General features: G+C 43.8%; 1 protein-coding gene across 15 annotated transcripts in view; it reads left to right on the top strand.

Moving 5' to 3' along the window:
• PHLDB1 (pleckstrin homology like domain family B member 1) overlaps positions 1-21,252 on the top strand; it is a 180,905-nt gene that overhangs the window by 74,890 nt on the left and 84,763 nt on the right. For 14 of the 15 annotated variants that reach the window (XM_089678601.1, XM_089678602.1, XM_089678595.1 and 11 more), the window contains exon 5: positions 17,848-17,970. In XM_089678601.1, coding sequence (XP_089534727.1) covers positions 17,848-17,970 — 123 coding nt within the window. Of the gene's footprint in view, positions 1-7,899; positions 8,145-17,847; positions 17,971-21,252 lie in introns of those variants that run through there. The other variant, XM_089678605.1, reaches the window with a different exon arrangement.

Raw genomic sequence — 21,252 nt, forward strand, 5'->3', positions numbered from 1 at the left:
CTGTGTGTCCATTCACACACGGAGCCACAGCTTAGCTCCGCCCCTCTCCTCATTGGCTGACTGGCTGTGATTGACAGCAGCATTGGCTGTCTCAGCCAATGAGGAGGCAGAGACCCGAGACAGCTGAGGCTTTCATTCACATTACTGGATCTTGATGAGGCTCAGGTAAGTATTGAGGGGGCTGGGGGGGCACTGCTGCACACAGAAGGTTTTTTACCTTCATACATAGAATGAGCCTTTACAATCACTTTAAGTAACCTGTCTTGTGAAAATATGGGGATGCCATTGCTAAATTTCCCTTCTGAGGCTGCTAGCTACCTGGCTGCCCTGCTAATTCGGAATCCCTAATATTTTTCAGATACTAAGTTGGAGCATTCATGCAGATCAGGAGCTCTGATTTTACATGCAGCATACTTGTTCCTGGCAGTTCCTCAAAAAGTAGAGAAGCTAGAGACAGACTGGTAACTATCGTTTTCAGAAGAAGATAAGAAAAGCATCCTCTGTTTCTTCATGAAACATGAACAAAACAAATCCCTCTATAATGTGTACTTGTCTCAGTCAAGAGCACTAAATGTCATTTCTGTCTTCTGCTATCAGCATGAGTTACTTCTGATGAGTTTTCCTGACACCAAAAGAAAAAAGGTGATGGAGGGGGGCAAAGCCTGTGATTGACAGCCTCAGCTCTGTTCCTGTGTGCTGTGTGAAGGGGTGGGGGGTGGGGGGGGGGGGGTGTCCCTTCCCTCCAATCAGCTCTCAGAGCTCTCCTCACTGAGGTTACCTTCAACTCCCCACCCACTGCTTTTCAGAGCTGAGAGATCCTGTGTAAGCTCTGCACTTTGAATGGATGTAGGGATGTATGGATGATGGCTATGTATAAACAGGTAAAACTTATGTAGGAGGATTTGCTTCATCTCTGTGTATCACCTGGAGCCAGTCACTTCACTGGGTATATGTGAGGGCATACAATAACTTTAACCCAGGGGTGTCCAAACTTTTTTCAAAGAGGGCCAGATTTGATGAAGTGACCATGCATGAGGGTCAACCATTTTGCGGCAAAACAAATGGATAAAGGACTGATACTTGTCATGACATATTTGAAATCTGTACTTGTTTCTCCCCCTAAAAAAAAAAAGCGACATTACTCTCACTGATTTCCTTCAATGCTTGAGAAGGGAGCGCACCTTTGCCTTTCATCGGCCTTGCGCATGCTCCGAAACGCGTCGCATTGCATGCTGGACATCCCTACGTCATCACGCTGATGTTGCGCTCCAGGGTGGACAGAGACGCCATCTTTGGATCTCACACATGCCAGCCAGCTCCCTGTGAACATCCCGAGTCTCCTCCAGTGCTTACTACGGCGTATACATGAAGGATGCCGCCATGTCCTTCGCTTTCACTACGTATGCCTAAGCCTTTCATTTTCTTTTATGTGTTTCTCATTATGTTCCTCAATAAATGTACCACATATTGCACTTAGAAAACCGGAACACAGGCCGCAATTGGCCCGCGGGCCGGACTTCGGACATACCTGCTTTAACCTAAGCCCTGCTAAACATCATGGAAATAATGTTAGTGGTCTAGTGATGATAATCTAAGTGCAATAATCAACTGATTGGAATTCATTCAGCCACAAAGATAGAGCCTGTTTGATGTTTATTATCTTTATTTCTGGGTCACCGAAGCTTAGCAGGCGTAGCAGCCTCATGTGAGCAAAAATGTTCCTGGAGAAAGAATGTCCATTTAAACAACCCTTAACATATCCTGTTTCCTGCACAAAATCCCCAATTCTAAGAATGTACAATTTGTTGACATTTGCTGTCATCAAAAAGCTCATCCCTAGATACATTGCTAAACAGCCACAACCAAAACAACCCACAAAAATGACACACATATCCTCTGGAAGCAGCTGCATGGCCACGTAATGTGTGTTTCATCTGCCACGTTCGGACTAGCAGGGAGTTTCTATGTAAATGAACCGGTCTGCATAGACAAGCACAGCCCTGATGCTGCAGGCAACATTGCACTTAGCACATCACAAGGCCTGCGAAGCACCAAGTATTTATTAGAAAAGAACCTGTACTGAACACAGAGGCTGTCATTGCTGATCTCTCCTTAGAATGCCTGCTGCCTGGTTGTCATGCTGATCCAATGTAGAGGAGAAAGATATGAGGATGCATTGGATTGTTTTGGATAATATACAGTTGTGTAAAACTAAATACACGCATGGCAATTGTTGACTTTTTCAACAAATCTGAACAGGTAAACACTATCTAGGAAATGATATATTATAATGGTGCAGGAAACTGTCTGGAGTGGCATACACCACATTAACGAAGTAGATGGACCTATTTAAGGTCTCTCTGTGCCACCCACGCCAATTTCTCTTTCAAACTGCAATAGAAATTAATGCAGCTCTGCGCCTAATTAACAGAGGGAATGCAACAGTTTTCCATATAGAAAACTGCCACACATTCCAACGAGGTGTGCCCTGTCATAAGAGAAGTCAGCAGATAGCTTACATCCCTCTCTCTGCCTGTGTAGTGATTACACTACACAAGCAGAGCCTGCAGAATTAACAACTCTCTTCCACTCTCCTGTTTTCCACTTAGCAAAGTGGGGGGGGGGGGGGGGTGTGCACAGCAGACAGAGGAATCAGAGCATGCAGGCCCAGCCCACAGCTCTGGCAGGGGACCCAAGAAGAGGGGGGTCGGGGCTGCCCTGTGTGAAACCACTGCACAGAGCAGGTAAGTAGGATTTTTTTTTAATCTGCCTTTACAAATCACTTTATCAAAGAGTGGTGCAAGCACAAAAAGACGGGACCCATTTTGTCACCTGACTGGCCCATTCAAAAATACACAAGTCCATGTAGCTCAACCAACAGAAAAAAAACAAATAAATAGAATAAATATTATATGTGTGCAAAAAAAACCCCCCACACAAAAACAACCCTGGCAGTGAAAGGGTTAAACAGCAAAATGAGGTCAGCTTGTACATTGGAGATGTCCTGAAAGGACGTTATTCCACTGCATAGGTTGGTATCATCTGCAAACACTGAAATTATACTTTTAAAGTGATTCTAAAAGTAAATTGTTTATTTTTTTTAAGTAACAAACGTGTTATACTTACCTATACAAATCACCATATATCTCCAGGTCAAAAAGAATGACCTTTCTGAATACAAACTGTGCTATAAAAATCATATATACAGTTGTGTTCAAAATAACAGCATTCAGACATCCTTAACCTGATCAATCACTGTTTTTGATAGAAATGATATTTCTACATGGCAAATAATTTACTAGCAGGTGTAGTAGAGTAATAGAAATCCAACAGACCCAACAGTCATGACATGCATGCTGCTGATTCTGTGTAATTGAATCACTAATTGAAAGGGGCATGTTCAAAATAATAGCAGTGTGGAGTTCTATTAGTGAGGTCATTCATTCTTTGAAAAACAGGTGGCAATTATTGCCCTTATTTAAAGAAGGAAGGCAGCAAATGTTGTACATGCTGGTTACAGTGCATTTCTCTCTGAAATTCTGAGGAAAATGGGTTGTTCCAGACATTGTTCAGAAGAACAGCGTACCTTGATTAAAAAGTTGATTGGAGAAGGGAAAACATATAAAGAAGTGCAGAAAATGATAGGCTGCTCAGCTAAAATGATCGCAAATGCTTTAAAATGGAAACCAAAACCTGAAAGACGTGGAAGAAAGCAAAAAACTACCATTCGAATGGATAGAAGAATAGCCAAAGTGGCAAGGACTCAGCCAACAATCAGCTCCAGGAAGATCAAAGAAGGTCTAAAGTTACCTGTGAGTACTGTTACAATTAGAAGACGCCTATGTGAAGCCAAGCTATCTGCAAGAAGCCCCCGCAAAGTCCCACTGTTGAAAAAAAGACATGTGCTGAAGAGGTTACAATTTGCCAAAGAGAACATTGACTGGCCTAAAGAGAAATGGTGCAACATTTTGTGGACTGATGAAAGTAAGATTGTTCTTTTTGGGTCTAGTGGCCGGAGACAGTTTGTCAGACGACCCCCAAACACTGAATTTAAGCCACAGTACACTGTGAAGACAGTGAAGCATGGTGGTGCAAGCATCATGATATGGGGATGTTTCTCATACTACGGTGTTGGGCCTATTTATTGCATACCAGGGATCATGGATCAGTTTGAATACATCAGAATACTTGAAGAGGTCATGCTGCCTTATGCTGAAGAGGAAATACCCTTGAAATGGGTGTTCCAACAAGACAACGACCCCAAACACACCAGTAAACGTGCAACATCTTGGTTCCAGACCAACAAGATTGACGTTATGAAGTGGCCAGCCCAATCCCCGGATCTTATTCCAATAGAAAACTTGTGGGGTGACATCAAAAATGCAGTTTCTGAGGCAAAACCAAGAAATAGAGAAGAACTGTGGAATGTAGTCCAATCATCCTGGGCTGGAATACCTGTTCACAGGTGCCAGAAGTTGGTTGGCTCCATGCAACACAGATATACAGCAGTTCTCAGAAACAGTGCTTATACAACTAAATATTCATTAAGTGATTCAAAGGAAAGCAAAATCTTTAAACATTTTTCAGTTTATATAGTGAATGTTTGAATTTGTAAAGAATACAAATACTGCTATTTTTTTGAACAGTCTAATATTTACTTTTCTTCATTTTTTTAGAGGAACAACACAAATTTGATATATTTTCTTCATGTTTTGATTTGGAATAGAATGTGTAGTGTTCCCAATGCATTTGTGTGTATGGAAATAAAAGCTATTAGAAGGATTTTGAGCTTTATTCACTTTTTTCAACACACTGCTATTATTTTGAACACAACTGTATATAATACAAAACAAATGTTAAGCTGCTACTTTCCACTATAAAAAATTATATAAACAAATAATATTCTGTAATAACAAAATATATGTGCAGCGCTCTGTAAATAATAAAGTGATAATCAAAAAAAGTCCATAAATCAAAAGTCCTTTTGCAATCATGTGAATTGAATTGTCAAAGAAAAATCACCACGTTACTGTTAAAATATCCTAAAAAGTGCCATGCTCCCCCTTCAGGTTTGCACTCACCAAATTTATTTGCCTCCCACTCTCATGGTTGGCAAATACGCTTTTGTGTAAATTTATATTCTTCCAGAAAAAGATTTTCTCTCATATCATATATCGATTCCTCCCAAGAATGGTTCAAATACTCCAGTGTTATTGCCTCTGATAATGACTCTCCACAAATATCACATAAAAGAAAAAAAAAATAGAGACCCGACATGGTGCAGTACCATTTAAAACCATTTCATCTCTGTCCAGAGAAACTCACTTACAAAAACATAGTATAAAATAAGCCCAAAGATATATATATATATATATATATATATATATCTCCATGCATCGGTAATGTCAGAGAGGGAAGACTGCACAACGCTCTCACCACTGCCGGTCCTCGCTCTCGGACAGTCCTGCGTCACTTCCTGTTCTAAAGTACGTCACTTCTGGTTATCGCTCAGCCAATCCCTGACGTGTTTCGTCACTTCCGGACTTATTCATAGGTTATACTAACCTGCTCAGTGTTATGGTTTTGCAAAGAGCAACTCTAATCCTTTTCAGGTTCCCCACCAGCACTCCTGGCCCGTGCGTTGTCACTCTCGAGCTGGCTTTGTGAGTCGAGACACAGAGCCGTCTTGGCCCGCCCCCTCCTCAGTGGCTGTGATTGACAGCAGAAGGAGCCAATGGCTCCCACTGCTGTCTCTGAGCCAAAGAGGGAGAGCCGTTGCTCTCATGCACATTGCTGGATTGAGGTTAGGCTCAGGTAAGTATTAAGGGGCAGAGCTGCATGCAGAAGGTTTTTCTTACCTTAATGCAGAGAATGCATTAAGGTAGAAAAAACTTTCTGCCTTTAGAACCACTTTAATTTTATAAATATATTAAAAATTAAGGGTCCCAACACTGAACCTTGGGGTACATCACTAATAACCTTAGACCATTCAGAGTATGAATCATCATTCACATTCTTTCCAGTACTAAGCACAAGGCCTAGAACAGAGGTGTTCAACCCATGGGCCGTGAAGCCCCCTGATGTGGCCTGTGACCATAAACCAGGGAAACACATTCCAGGGGGGAGTAGAAGCCGCATAACCTGATGCTTTCTCTGTAGCGCCAGCTTCTGTCCCAGGCGGAGTGATACCAAGTGCACTACACCTCTAATCCTTTCTAACAGCCTGGAGAACGATGCCAGCAGCAGCTGCAAGAGGAATAGATGCTAAGTATACTAAACAACACATACACTGGGCATAATGGCTTTTGCAATGGGCAACTATTAGGCTGCTTTCACTTGGGTTCTGCTTTCAGAAAGTGAACACCTGCACAATATAATAGAAGTCTATGGCAAAGTGTAGCTAACCCAGGTGCACTGTGCTTCACCCACGGTAAATCACAGCACATCAGTGTAAACGCAGCCTTAGAGGGGGCTCAGGATATTAAGGGCATGTTTATGTTTGTGGGGGGTGGTAAAACTCCATAGTTCATTGTGGCTTGCAACTGGTTATCAAATCACTTAAGTGGCCGTTGCTCTTCAGAAGGCTGAGCACCCCTGGCCTGGAATGTCCAGTGTTGTACCAATGCTGGGACCCATCAGAAATGCCCGCATGGAATGGAACTGATTGTCACATAGGGGGAAAAAATAGGAGCCCCCCAAAATAAGGGCTTTGGGGGGCTCACCCAAAGCCAGTTACGATGAGAATCTAGGCTTGGGGTGAGCTCACCCAAACCCATACAGACATATAAGGACAAAACACAAGATACACTCAGCAATACACTGTGCAAAAAGCAGACAGGGAAGGGTGGCAGCACAAAGCAGAGAATGCTGAGTTTGGGGGGGCATCAGCAAAGGGAGGATAAGCACAAAGCAAGCAAGGGGGTGTATAGAGGTGGCAGTAGCAGGCAGGGAAGGGTGAGCTGGGGGGAATTGCAGGCAGGGAAGGCTGAGCTGGGGGGTAATAGCGGGCAGGGAAGGGTGAGCTGGGGGGCTGGTAGCAGGCAGGGGTGAGCTGGGGGGTAATAGCAGGCAGGGAAGGGTGAGCTGGGGGGCTGGTATCAGGCAGGGAAGGGTGAGCTGGGGGGGTGCCAGCAGGCAGGGAAGGGTGAGCTGGGGGCTGGTAGCAGGCAGGGAAGGGTGAGCTGGGGGGGTGCCAGCAGGCAGGGAAGGGTGAGCTGGGGGCTGGTAGCAGGCAGGGAAGGGTGAGCTGGGGGGGTGGCAGCAGGCAGGGAAGGGTGAGCTGAGGGGCGGTAGAAGGCAGGGAAGGGTGATCTGGGGGGGCGGTAGCAGGCAGGGACATTAGCAACAGGCAGGAAAAGGGGCAGCAAGCGGAGGCAGGGAAGGGTGAGCTGGGGGCTGGTAGCAGGCAGGGAAGGGTGATCTGGGGGGTGGCAGCAGGCAGGGACATTAGCAACAGGCAGGAAAAGGGGCAGCAAGCGGAGGCAGGGAAGGGTGATCTGGGGGGGTGGCAGCAGGCAGGGAAGGGTGATCTGGGGGGGTGGCAGCAGGCAGGGACATTAGCAACAGGCAGGAAAGGGGCAGCAAACAGAGGCAGGCAAGGGTGAGCTGAGGTGGCAGTAGCAGACAAGGAAGGGCATACCAGGCAACAGCAGAGAGGAGAGTGGGGAGGGGGGCGCAGCAGCAGGCAGAGAAGGGGGGGCCAGGCAGGAACAGCAGACAGGGAAGGTGGGCTGAGGTGGCAGAGAATAGTGTGTGTTGGGGGGGACGGTGGGGGGTTTGTCGGGGGAGGTGGCACCCGGCAGGGGGCAGAGGGGAGGCCAGTTGTGGACAGCGGCAGGGAGATGTGAGCCGGGTGGGATCAGCAGGCGGGGAGGACCGGGCTCTCTCTCGGTGACACGGCCAGATTTAGGGGAGTGACTGAAGGGGGGCGGCGGTGGTTTGGGATGGTGTCCCTCCCTTTCCTGCTTGTCCTGGGGGTGAGGAGTAAGGCGGAGAGTGATTGGTTCCCGGTGCAGTAGGACAGTGCGGTCCCCTCCCCCCCACTATGATCGCCAGCTGGAAAGAAAGATGAGAAAAGAAGAGAAGTGAAAAAAGAGGAGAGAAGAGGAGAGCGGGCTGAGGAGAGGAATGTGTCCGGGGGGCAGGTAATCATTGTGTCTTCTGTCTGCATTGTATACAACCACAGAGCTCCGTCCTCCGCTCAGGAGGAATCCACAGAGAAGTGACCAGTGTCTGATCCCCGATCATTCTATACAAACTTCATCCCTCCCTCCATCCATCCCTCCCTCCATCCCTCCCTCCCGTGTGATGTCCGATCCGGAGATCCGGCCATGGGAGACGCCGGCTGACATTGTATCCATTGTATGAGTTACATTGTGTCCATTGTGTGTTCCATTGTATCCTTTGTATATCAGTGAGATCACACATCTGGCTGTACATGGGGAGCCTGGAGGAGTCGCTCTCTGCTCTTGGCTCTATCTTTTTCCTCCCTGTTCTCTCTCTCTCTCTCTCTCTCTCTCTCTCTCTCTCTCTCTCTCTCTCTCTCTCTCTCTCTCTCTCTCTCTCTCTCTCTCTCTCTCTCATTCTGTTTCCCTCTTCCTCTCTCTCTCCCCCTTCTCTCTTTTTCTTTCTGTTTCCCTCTTTCTTTTTCTCCCTCTCTCTCTCTCTTTCTTTCTCAGCCCCCCCCTCTCTCTCTCTTTCTCTCTCCCCCTCTCCATCCCTCTCTCTACACCCCCCCCCCTCTGCCTCTCTTCACTTTCTCCCCCTCCCTCCCCTTCCCTCTGTCTCTCTTCTCCTCCCTCCCTCTCTCTCTTTCTGTTTCCCTCTTTCTTTCTCTCTTCCCCCTCTCTCTCTCTTCTCTCTCCCCCTCTCTCTCACTCTCTCTCTCCTCCCTCTCCCTCTCCCCCTCTCTCCCTCTCTCTCCTCCTCCCCACTCTCTCTCTCTCCTCTCCCCCCCCCTCTCTCTTTTTGTCTCCCTCTCTCTCTCTCTCTCCCTCTATCACTGTCTCTTTTTTCTTGGAGGGGGTTGTCATTTACATTCCAAGGGGAGAAGAAAGCACAGCACGAGCTGGTTATTTTTGTCTGTATCCGGTGGACGTACCTGACCTAACTTCCCAGTATAGGTTTCCCACATGGCACACACTGAATCCACCAACTGTTAATATGAGACAGACAGGAGGGCAGCACCAAACCTTCCAGGATCATTCCCAAGTCTGGCTGTTGTATGATCTGAACCAGGTTTACATTGTCAGAGATGAAGGTTAAGAATTCGGGGGTTTATTTACTGAAGGCAAACAGTCTGTGCACTACAAGTGCAATTGCTCTAGATCTGATGGGAAACTGACGTGGGGAAGCTCTGCTGATTTCTATCCAATCATGTGTAAGCAAAATGCTGTTTTTTATTTTCCTTGCATGTGATTAGGTATTCCTTGAAAAGTGAAGCTGCACCTCATTTACTAAGATCTGGAGTAACTGCACTTACAGTGTACAGTATGTTTGCCTTTAGTAAATCTACCCCTATATGTCATGTTAGCTGTGATATTCAGAAGATATCTACCTACATGAAAGTCCTTTGCCATGTAATGGTTTAGTTTAGCATAGTTGTAAACCCCAAACCAAAGATGTTATATAATGCAGCTTACCAATGCCTAGATACATTAACTGCATTAGTTTTCTTTTTTGTTTTGGCTTTTTTTCCCTTTATTTTCACCTTTTGATCCAGCCAGTAAGTCTGTTATTTTTCCACTTCATTTAAAACAGAACTAAAGTATCTATACTTACCTTCTCTCTAAGGTCCAAAGTCCACAAAAAGTCTCTCATCAGTGCCAACACCATTTTCCCTGGTGTGGCTGGGACGATGTAACTCCTGTGCTTACACAGGTGTCAGTCTTGCCAGTGATATAAGCTGAGCTGCACACTATTCCTCCAACTGACACCAACAATGGGGGCATCATTTATGTCATTGATACTAACAGTGAGGCACTATTCCTTCCACTGACACTAATGATGGGGCACTATTACTTCCACTGACACCAATGATGGAGCACTCTTCCTCCCACTGACACCAATGATGGAGCACTCTTCCTCCCACTGACACCAATGATGGAGCACTATTCCTCCCACTGACACCAATGATGGGACACTATTCCGCCCACCAATACCAATTATGATACACTATGGTAGATAATCATTATTTATAAGGACATCTGCACCATGTATAATGTTATTGATATGTGAAGGTATACTTATGAATCAATTCTTGATATAGGTCTGAGGGAGCTTCTCTTCTTCCTGTAAATTTACTACTCACCTGGTTTACAAGAAGAAAAGTATTTTAGTTACAGTACAGAATTAATGGTTGCTTACCAGGTGTGCATGTGTGTTGGTCTGGGCTACAAAGTAACAAAAACAAAAAAAAAGTACAAAACGAACAGAAAGTGCAACAACATAGTGTAAAATCCTGAACAAACTTTTATTAAAAGAAATCTCTTGTACTCACAAAGGTACAAAGGTATTTAATATAGGGGCATATCGCACAAAATCCAAGGTCTCTCAAGTCAATAGGCATAGGAGTCCGACTCTTGAACCCTCGTGACCAACATAGTCAATCTTGTATAACAGCTTACGCATTTGGGTCAGAGTTCTGATGAAGAGGGTGTGCCCTCGAAATACATAAGCCATTACACATGACAGAGGCAGTGCCTAGGTTGGTGACAAGGGTCCAAGAGGCGGAAATCTGTGCCTATTGGCTTGGGAGATCTTGAAATGTTTGGATTCTATGTGATATGCACTTGCACTATATTACCAAAAGTTTTGGGACGCCTGCCTTTACACGTACATGAACTTTAATGGCATCCCAGTCTTAGTCCATAGGGTTCAGTATTGAGTTGGCCCCGCCCTTTGCAGCTATAACAGCTTCAACTCTTCTGGGAAGACTGTCCACAAGGTTTAGGAGTGTGTCTATGGGAATGTTTGACCATTCTTCCAGAAGTGCATTTGTGAGGTCAGGCACTGATGTCGGACGAGAAGACCTGACTTGCAGTCTCCACTCTAATTCATCCCAAAGGTGTTCAATCGGGTTGAGGTCAGGACTCTGTGCAGGCCAGTCAAGTTCTTCCACCCCAAACTTGCTCATCCATGTCTTTATGGACCTTGCTTTGTGCACTGGTGTGCAGTCATGTTGGAACAGGAGGGGCCATCCCCAAACTCTTCCCACAAAGTTGGGAGCATGAAATTGTCCAAAATGTCTTGGTATGCTGACGCCTTAAGAGTTCCCTTCACTGGAACTAAGGGGCTAAGCCCAACCCCTGCAAGACAACCTTACACCATAATCTCCCCTCCACCAAACTTTACACTTGGCACAATGCAGTCGGGCAAGTACCATTCTCCTGGCAACTGCCAAACCCAGACACATCCATTGGATTTCCAGACAGAGAAGCATGATTCATCACTCCAGAGAACACATTTCCACTGCTCTAGAGTTCAGTGGCGGCATGCTTTACACCACTGCATCCGACGCTTTGCATTGCAATTTTTTGATGTAAGGCTTGGATGCAGCTGCTCGCTCATGGAAACCCATTCTATGAGCTCTCTACACACTGTTGTTGTGCTAATCTGAAGGCTGCATGAAGTTTGGAGGTCTTTAGCTATTGACTCTGCAGACAGTTGGCGTCTTCTGCGCACTGTGTGCTTCAGCATGCGCTGACCCCGCTCTGTCATTTTACGTGGCCTACCACTTTGTGGCTGAGTTGCTGTTGTTCCCAGTTGCTTCCACTTTGTTATAATCCCACTAACAGTTGACCGTGGAATATTTAGTAGCAAGGAAATTTCACAAATGGACTTATTGGACAGATGGCAACCTATCACGGGACCACGCTTGAATTCACTGAGCTCCTGAGAGCGACCCATTCTTTCACAAATGTTTGTAGAAGCAGTCTGCATGCCTATGTGCTTGATTTTATACACCTGTTGCCATGGAGATGATTGAAACACCTGAATCCAATGATTTGGAGGGCTGGCCCAATACTTTTGGCAATATAGTGTATATCAAATGGCTTTATACTTTGTGTGCTCTCAGCTCTCAACAGAGACCCCTGCTGCAATGGACACATATGTGCGGCTGGAAGTAGGGTGAGCTTTAACGACCATACGCTGCACATATGTGTCCATTTCTGTGATGGTTCAGCCACTGTGCTGGGAGTGGGCAGTGAGTACACTTTCAGCACAGATTTCTTGGCTGCAATGGACGCATATGTGTGGCATGTGGACATTAAGGCCCAAACTTTTTGTCACATTACGTGGTTGGAAAGAGGGATCAAATCTTAGTAGCATGTTTAGTGTGACTTTCATGTGAAATGATAGAAAGGGGAATGCGGGCCCTTTAGTACAACAGTATGAATGGTCAGATTAGGTTTTGGGCGTCTCAGTAAGATATTTCTTTGAATGGTGCTATATGGGTCCTGTTCTGGCCGGCAGTCAGAACCCAACCTTTTGCCTATGGTAGTATATGGCGGCCAATTATCAGTAGAGTGAGCCGTTGTATGTAAAATATCTAGTAACAACTTTTACACATCTATAGGACTTTGACATGATGTTTATTGCAGATGAATGTTAGCTGTTGTTTATAAGGAATGTATACGGGATTTCTGGATATTTTCTTTAACCCTCTGAGGACCGTAAGATTTTGGAACGCCAAAAGAATCAATTGTTTTGTTTTTAAAGTTCGTACACTTCAGCTGCTGTAACTAAGCCATTTCATGAAATAATTGGCAAAAAGCTAGATCCATTTGTTGTTTGTTGATAAGAACTAAAATTTTGACTCAAACCAAAAAAAAAAAAAGAGTTCTAAGTTCTTAATCAGATGATACAGGCAATTAAAAACATGGGACAAATACGTCCCTTGGTCCTCAAAGGGTTAATTCAAGGTCAGTACTAAAATAAATGTTTAAATATGTAATTTTACATGGAAGAATCTGTATCAAAATTAAGACCAGCAAACTGATTAGATACATATTTAAACAATATATACATAGGAACTGTTTTACCTTCAAATGGACTTGTAAATCTTAGAGACAGACTGGATGGACCATTTGGTAATATTCTGCTGTCAGTCCTCGATGTCTTGTGATCTAGGCACCCCTGTCAGACAGCACAGCCAGGGACTGTGTGTGTGTGTTATGTCCATGTTTCCGATTGATGCTTTGTATTGTCCGTGTGATGCTTTGTATTGTATATATGTAATGAGGTGCCTTTCAGAATGAATGGGAACACACATGTACAGCATGTTGTAGTGCACTGCAGTAACACACAGTGAAAATGAGAGGTTTAATACATGTATTCTTGTGCATCTTGTAGTGCAAAGCAATTTATCTGCTGCGATGGCTGGCCCTTCTTCTCCCAATGCATCTGCTGCTGTACAGGGGGTTATAGGAGGCTAATATCAAGTGTGACCCATGTGCTTGTCTTTATATATGGAAGTTTAAAATAGATTGTCTAAATTTTACTCAGCCGCTTCTCTGGCTCTGCTTACAGTCTTGTTCAGTAAGACAGAAAAAAGAGCAATGGCAGCAATTAGCACCTTCTGCTTTCAGGCCTTTGGAAGGGGATTGTGCAGATCTAAATAAAGTGCAAACTTCTCTTCTTTTCAGTTTCCCCATCACTTTTGTATGGGTGAGGCTTTGAACAGAGTTTATGTGTCCTGTCTTTAAAAGATAAGATGGTGCAGTTTTATATGGCATCACGCAGTAATGAAATTAAATATTTTATATTTTTGTAGATTGCTATATCCTTTGTTTAAGGCCTGTTCACATTGTAATGCACTGCGCTGGGCAGCCTTGTTCATTACAGTCCACTGCATAGACAAGTGGGCCATGGCCTCCCTCCTCCCAGGCCTCCAGCAAGCTGCAGATCCCCAACCTCTCACAGTGCCTCCTAACCTTCTATAGTGGCCCACAGTGCCCCTCAACCCCTCACAGTGCCCCCGGTCTCTTATGAGCCCCCAGTCCCCACATGGCATAGACAAGGCAACTAGTCTTGTGTCCTGTGTGTTCAGTTCACTATAAAAAAGTAATGCATGTGGTAATTGTTGTCACCGCAGCGTGTTTGGACACACTACACCACATCTCAACACATAAAGGTGAGTGAAATGTTGTTGTTGCCAGCTGTGTCCATATTGTGGAGATTTTCCCTCATTTCCTGTCAGGACAGGAAGTGAAGAATATTCTTTCAACACAGGCGCCATTCACATTATCAGTTGCATTAACCACTTGCCTACCGGGCACTTATACCCCCTTCTTTACCAGGCCAATTTTCAGCTTTCAGTGCTGTCGCACTTTGACAATTGCGCGGTCATGCAAGATTGTACCCATATGACATTTTTATCATTTTTTTTCTCACAAATAGAGCTTTGTTTTGGTGGCATTTAATCGCCGTTAGGCACTTTACTTTTTGTGCTATAAACAAAAAAAGTGCAAAAAATGTGAAAAAAAAAAGTTTCTTTGTTTCTAATATAAAATTTTTCAAACAGGTAATTTTTCTCCTTCACTGATGTGCGTTGATGAGGCTGCACTGATGGGCACTAATAGGTGGCACTGATAGGCAGCACCGATGGGCACTGATAGACGGCACTAATGAGGTGGCACGGATAGGCGGCACTGATAGGCAGCACTAATGAGGTGGCACGGATAGGCTGCACTGATAGGTGGCAGTGATAGACAGCACTGATAGGTGGCACTGACTGGCAGCACTGATGGGCACTGACTGGCACAACTGCTGGGCACTGACTGGCACAACCACTGGGCACTGACTGGTGGCACTGACTGGCAGCACTGATGGGCACTGGTGGGCACAGGGGGTGGCACTGGTGGGCATAGGTGGGTGGCACTACTGGGCACAGGTAGGTGGCACTTCTGAGCTCAGGTGTGTGGCACTGCTGGGTGGCACAGGTGGGCGCACTGCTGGGCACAGGTGGGCGCACTGCTAGGCACAAGTGGGTGCACTGCTGGGCACAGGTGGGCGGCACTGCTGGGCACAGGTGAGCGGAACTGGTGGGTGGCACTGCTGGGCACCGATCATCAGAGCCCTGAACATCAGTGCCCTGATGATCGGTGCCGATCCCTGCTCTGACAACTGCCGGTTCTCGGCAGTACTTTCCTCACGCTCTGACAGAGTGAGGAAAGTTCAGCCGAGAACCGGCAATTGCATTTCCCGGTAATCAGCGTGTCATTGGACACAGCTGATCACGTGGTAAAAGGTTGTTGCCGTAGGACACAGCGATCACAGAGATCGCTGGGTGCGCGCCCCTGGGGGCGCGCAGGAGAGCGCGTTCTGGGAGGACGTCATATGACGCCCTCCCAGAACTGGCCGGCCACAGTGTAGCCGTCATTCAGCTATCTGCGGTCGGCAAGTGGTTAAGGCATACAATGGCCCCCCATTCACTCTGTGTAGCATACTTCGGACTGGCAGCGCACCTTACCTCATAGAAATAGGATGTGGCCCTTTATTTGTAATGCAGCACATGGGATGTTTATTGTGGTTTGTCGCAGTGTTGTTACCTTGCTCACTACTGTAGGGCATTGGGGTGCTGTTCAAAATGCATTGCACAACGACACCCTGTGGTTTTCAAAATGCATACATGTGAATGGGCCGAAACAAAAACATATTTTAGTAAAGTGAGGAGGGTTAGAACTTCTGTGAATGTGTTTATTGTTGTCTGTGCCTTCCTGCCCCTGTGACACTCACTGCCTCCATTTCTTGTACAGACGTCACAAGAACAGGAAGTGAAGGAAAATCTCCACAACAGAGTCACATACATAGGAGAAAACCTGACAGAATATTTACCTTATTGACACTTATGTGTTAATAAGCTTTTGGATATAGCTACATGTAATGCTATTTCTATATAATCTTCAGGTTATTTATATTTTTTATTTATAGGTTTATATATTTTTATATCATGTGCCATATTACGAAGTGTATTCAGAAAGTGAAAGTTTGTTTATTTTTTTCCATCCCTTCTATTGTTTTTATCATTTCCTTTTGGTATTACTGTGTTAATAGAGGTTCATGAATAGCTTTCCTTTAAGTACATTTTCATAGCCCGAGGACACAGGCTTGCATGAAAATACCTCAGCTTACCTCAGCACGCTGTGTGCCTGGAAGTGAGGAATCCAGGAGCCACTCCCTGCAATTCACCCGATTACCTCACATCTTCTCCACACCGCATTTCTCCTTGTACACCCAGCATGACACACGGCCTGATATCCTGCCCGCCTGGGTGCTTGTCTGCTGCCTGCGTGCACATTATTTTTCTGTTATTGTTTATTATATTCAGATGTTATTTCATCAGGAAATGACATTGTATTTCATGATTCAACAAATGTATAAACCGAGATGTTAGAGGTTAGGTGATATAATGTATACCATATTGCCTAAATTTGGGAGGTGACTACCCTTTACTGGTCGGAGGTTATGTGGACATGTGCTCGGCCTATAATTAGCAGGAAGGTTTCACTGACTCGGACAAGTGGATTCTAAATTTGAACAATAGATTCCGGCAAAGTGTATGCTTAGTCTTTGTGAGACGATTGGTCATATTAAACAAAAGCCTCTAATGGTTGCTGTTTCAATGTCCCCATCCTCCACACATCCATCAAGGCTAGCACAGCCGCATCATTGGGGGGGAAACTGATTTTTGAAGAATATATATGTGACATTTCTGGAATGTTAGAATGGAATTTCAGCTAGGTTGGTTGGAAATAAAAGCAACCCATAGTCTGCATTTGAGGTACTGTATGCTTGTGAATGTGATCTGCGATCGTTAACAAACCCTTCCGGTTAAAGGATATCATGTAAGTGCATTTTTTCTTTGTACTTAACATTGCAGAACAATTCATAAGGTGACTTATAAATGGAGTAGATCACTATTATCCGTGATCTGAAGCAGAAGTGCAGGGGAGGATGGATCAAAGCTACCCACGCTTTCCCACCACCCTATAGCAGATCTACTGCTATAGGGCGGCAGGGGTGCGCAAAAGCGCGTATATATACGTGATTTTGCATTTCCTGCTGCTTTGCATGGCAGAGCCATGCAAAGCAGTATGCTTACAGTTGAAAGCACTAACACAGCCCACAGTAAAACAGAACACCGCACACAGTTTACCCTTTGATCGCCCCACATGTTAACCCCTTCCTGCCCAGTGCCATTAGTACTGTGTCCGTGCTTTTTATTAGCACTGAAAACTGTATTGGTGTCACTGGGGATGTCAGTGACACCAAGTCAGTTCCCCGCAGTGTCAGAATGCCCGCCGCAGTCCTGCTATAAGTCTCTATAAGTTGCTGCCATTACTAATTTTATTTGGGTACAGCGCTGCATGACCATGCATTGTCAGTTAAAATAATGCAGTGCCGTAACGCAAAAAAATGGCCTGGTCAGAAGGGGGGTAAATCCTCTGGAGAGCAAGTATTACTAAACCTACAACAGTAAAATCAGTCTGTATATGATGTAAAGCGTGCTTGTTATACTCACTGTGGAACCTGTGCACATGCACATCCCCTACCCAGAAATGCTGGTCATGTACAGGTATGTTATCTGGCGCAGCAGGGCCACTCTGCCACAGTCTGCCACATTCTGCAGTAGGCGGTCTCTAATTGGCTACCCTGCCCTGATTTGGAACCCCCATAAAACAAAAAGTGTAAAATAATTGTTGGGATCCTTCGAGAGCCTGGAGTGGCTCTGTGACATCAGCTGGCATCAGGCTTTTTCATTTTTTTCAGAAAAGGTGAACTAATGCTTTAAGGATGTTTTACTATATTATTATTAATATTATTCATTTTTTTTACCATTTTTAGGATGTATGATTTGCTTGGGTCAGTCTACTTTTCTGAGATTTAATCACCCAGCTGAAGCTCACTGGATGAAAACTATGATTCCTTCAACTGGTAGAAGCCCTTCAGCAGCCCTGTACCCTGCTGGTAAGACCTCTACAAGATAGACAACTGTATTTGATCAGTGGTAGAACAAGAAAATGTTGAAAAATGGAACATTATGTGCCTGAGTACAGTAAATAAATTACTTGTGACCATGTAATAAAATAAGGTATGGCGCTAAACATAAATATTAGGTGAACAATATTCCAACTGTGATAGCAACATGTAAAAACCTAAAAGTGATATAAATGAATGAGTCCAAAGTCAAGAACAAAAACAAAAGTCCCATACCAGGTTATAGATCAAAAACAATGGTGCATAATCTTCTGGTGCGAAACAAATTTCTCTATGAAGATCTTTTATACTCCACCACCATAACACAATATATTGCACTCACCAACCATCCATGACCTCTGGCTGGTGAGTGCAATATATTGTCTTATGCTGGTGGAGCACAAAGGATCTGCATGGAGCAATTTATTGTATTTTGTTTTTTTTCTTGACTTTGGATCATTAATACATATCACTTTTAGGTTTTTACATGTTTCTATCACAGTTGGAATATTGTTCACTTAATATATATGTTTAGCGCCATACCTTATTTTATTACATGGTCACAAATGAATTTCCACTTCAAGGGGCAGCTAACAATTTTTGTATTATTTAAATTTTTGTTGGTACACTAAATGGTTGAGAATTATTTATATATTGTTGCATAGATGATACATTATTTGTGCAAGGCTGTATATATATCGCTTTTTTGCATGTAAAGAGAAGGCGGTTAGTTTCTCAGTAAACAGCAAATAAATTGTATGGATTAAGCAAATGAAAAACAAAATATAGGTAGATTGAAAATAATAATAGGGTGTAATGTGCTAATGCTGAATAAAGCAGACATTATTTGGGAAAACAATTTCAATTCAATTTAGAGATTTAGACATAATGACAAAGGGCCTCTGTACGGAAAACAATTATGGGCCCTTCTTCAGTTAATTCTAAAGTGCAAAGACTTCTTCTCAATAGATAGCTAGATGCAGCTAAAGAGTAATTTTTTGATACCCTAAATTCTCATGGTCCATAACATGCACCCAGTGAAATATGACGAAATCTCCACTTTTTGCCCAAATGGTAACAGAAATAGATGGTCGAAGCATTCTGTATGTTTCTGTTGGTCAGGCAAGAAATGAAGGAGGGTCTTATTGCCTGACACCACTTGGAAGTTACAAACTGAGAGAATAGTTAGGGTATCTTGAAGAATGTTTCTTGTTTTTCACCTCTTTTTAAATTGTATGTGCACCCTTACCCTGCAAAACAAACCCATTCAGTTTACTATGAAAATGCAAGACAAAAAACTTGTGTATAAGAAATGGCCACTGCCCCAGTCTATAACTGGCCTTCACAGCAAGGAGCACATGGAAGGACGACGCATGTCAAACAACAAAAGAGAAAAATTCCCAGCTCAACTTACCAAGCAGCTTGCAAACAAACCAAATTAACCTGTTTAACAGTATGCGTTAAAAACGGGTTAGTTAGCACACATTTTCAAACACATGCGTAAGCTGCAGAGCCGATATTCTGCAGTTCCTAATTCTACAAATTTTGTGAGCCCCCATAGTAGAGGCATGTGTATTTAATGGATAGACTGAGGGCAGGTGAACCCGAGGGAGCCCACCCCTCCATAAAGGTACAGGAGCGCACTGGACACCCAGCATATAGCACAATGGCAGCCAAGGTGTCTAGTGCGTCCCCTCCACAACAAGTCAACAGTACAAGAAATGGCCACTGCCCCAGTCTATAACTGGCCTTCACAGCAAGGAACACATGGAAGGGTGACGCATGTCAAACAATAAAAAGCTCCAAGAAGCAGGGTCCTCCTATCCCTCTTGTATTGAACTGTATTGTTGCTGTATTGTCTCCCGTTATATTGTAAAGCACTGAGCAAACTGTTGGCGCTGTATAAATCCTGTATAATAATAATAAAAAAAATAAAAGAATATCAGGGTGCTGTGAAGAGACTCTGCAGCTTACACATGCGTTTGCAAATGTGTAACTAAATCCCTAGTTTTAATGCATACTGTTAGACAGGCTAATTCGGTTTGTTTGCAAGCTGGTTGGTAAGATGAGCTAGGAATTTTTCTCTTTTATTGTCAGACATGCGTAGCCCTTCCATGTGCTCCTTGCTTTGAAGACCAGTTATAGACTGTGACTGGCCCAGGTATCATGTGATAGCTGTAGCCCAATCACAGCCAGTTATAGATGTGATCGCTGAGTGATCACATGATCACAATGTCAACAAATCTGTTATGAATTAATTAATTCATAACAGCTGTGTTGACTATGCTGTGATTGGTCTACAGCTATCTCATGATACCTGGGCCAATCACAGCACCCTGTACCTGTAGCCAATCACAGATCACTAATGATCACAGCTGTCATGAATTCATTGTAACAGCAAAGTATACAATAAAAAATAAAATCCCAGATCTCCCCCTCAGAGTAGTATAGTGTTACTATTGGGACACGGAACTACTCTTATAAAAGTATGTAAAAAAAAAAAAGAGTAAAAAATGAAAAATGAATGTTAAGAAATTAAAAATGTTTAAAAAACTGAATAAAAAAATTATTTATAATTTTTTTTTAATACTGTCACCAGTGTCCCTGTTCACCACCACATCAGTCATATGCTGACGCTGTAGTACACTGTGACAGCATGAAAAACATTTTTTATTCAATGTTTTCATTTTCAAAAACATTGTGACAAAAAATTACAACTTAAAAAAATCGTCATGCCTCTTACTAAATGCCTCAGACTGTCTACTTTCCAAAAAGGAGTCATTTGGGGGGAATTTGTACTGTCCTGGTGTTTTAGGGCCTCAAGAAATGAGATATGGTGTTCGTACAGGATAAAATATACTGTATATACCATAGTTTGTAGACGCTACAACTTTAACACAAATCAATTAATATACACTTATTGGGATTTTTTTTTTCTACCAAAGACATGTTGCAGAATACATTTTGTCCTAAATTTATGATGAAATTTTTTTGTATTGGATATGTTTTATGACAGAAAGTAGAAAATATTGGGGTTTTTTCAGTATTTTCTGTCTTTTTTCATTTCCATCGTAAAAAAATAAAAAAAAAGCCTAGTGGTGGTCAAATGCCACCGAAAGAAAGCTATATCTGTGTGAAAAAAATGATATAAGTTTCATTTGTGTACAGTATTGCATGACCGCGCAGTTGCCAGTTAAAGTAGCGCAGTGCTGAATAACAACAAAATGACCTGGTCTTGAAGAGGGTAAAACCTTCTGGAGCTCAAGTGATTAA

Source organism: Staurois parvus, unplaced genomic scaffold, assembly GCF_062004578.1.
Source record: "Staurois parvus isolate SC_StPar_1 unplaced genomic scaffold, SC_StPar_1.0 ptg000207l, whole genome shotgun sequence".
Classification (NCBI taxonomy): Eukaryota; Metazoa; Chordata; class Amphibia; order Anura; family Ranidae; genus Staurois; species Staurois parvus.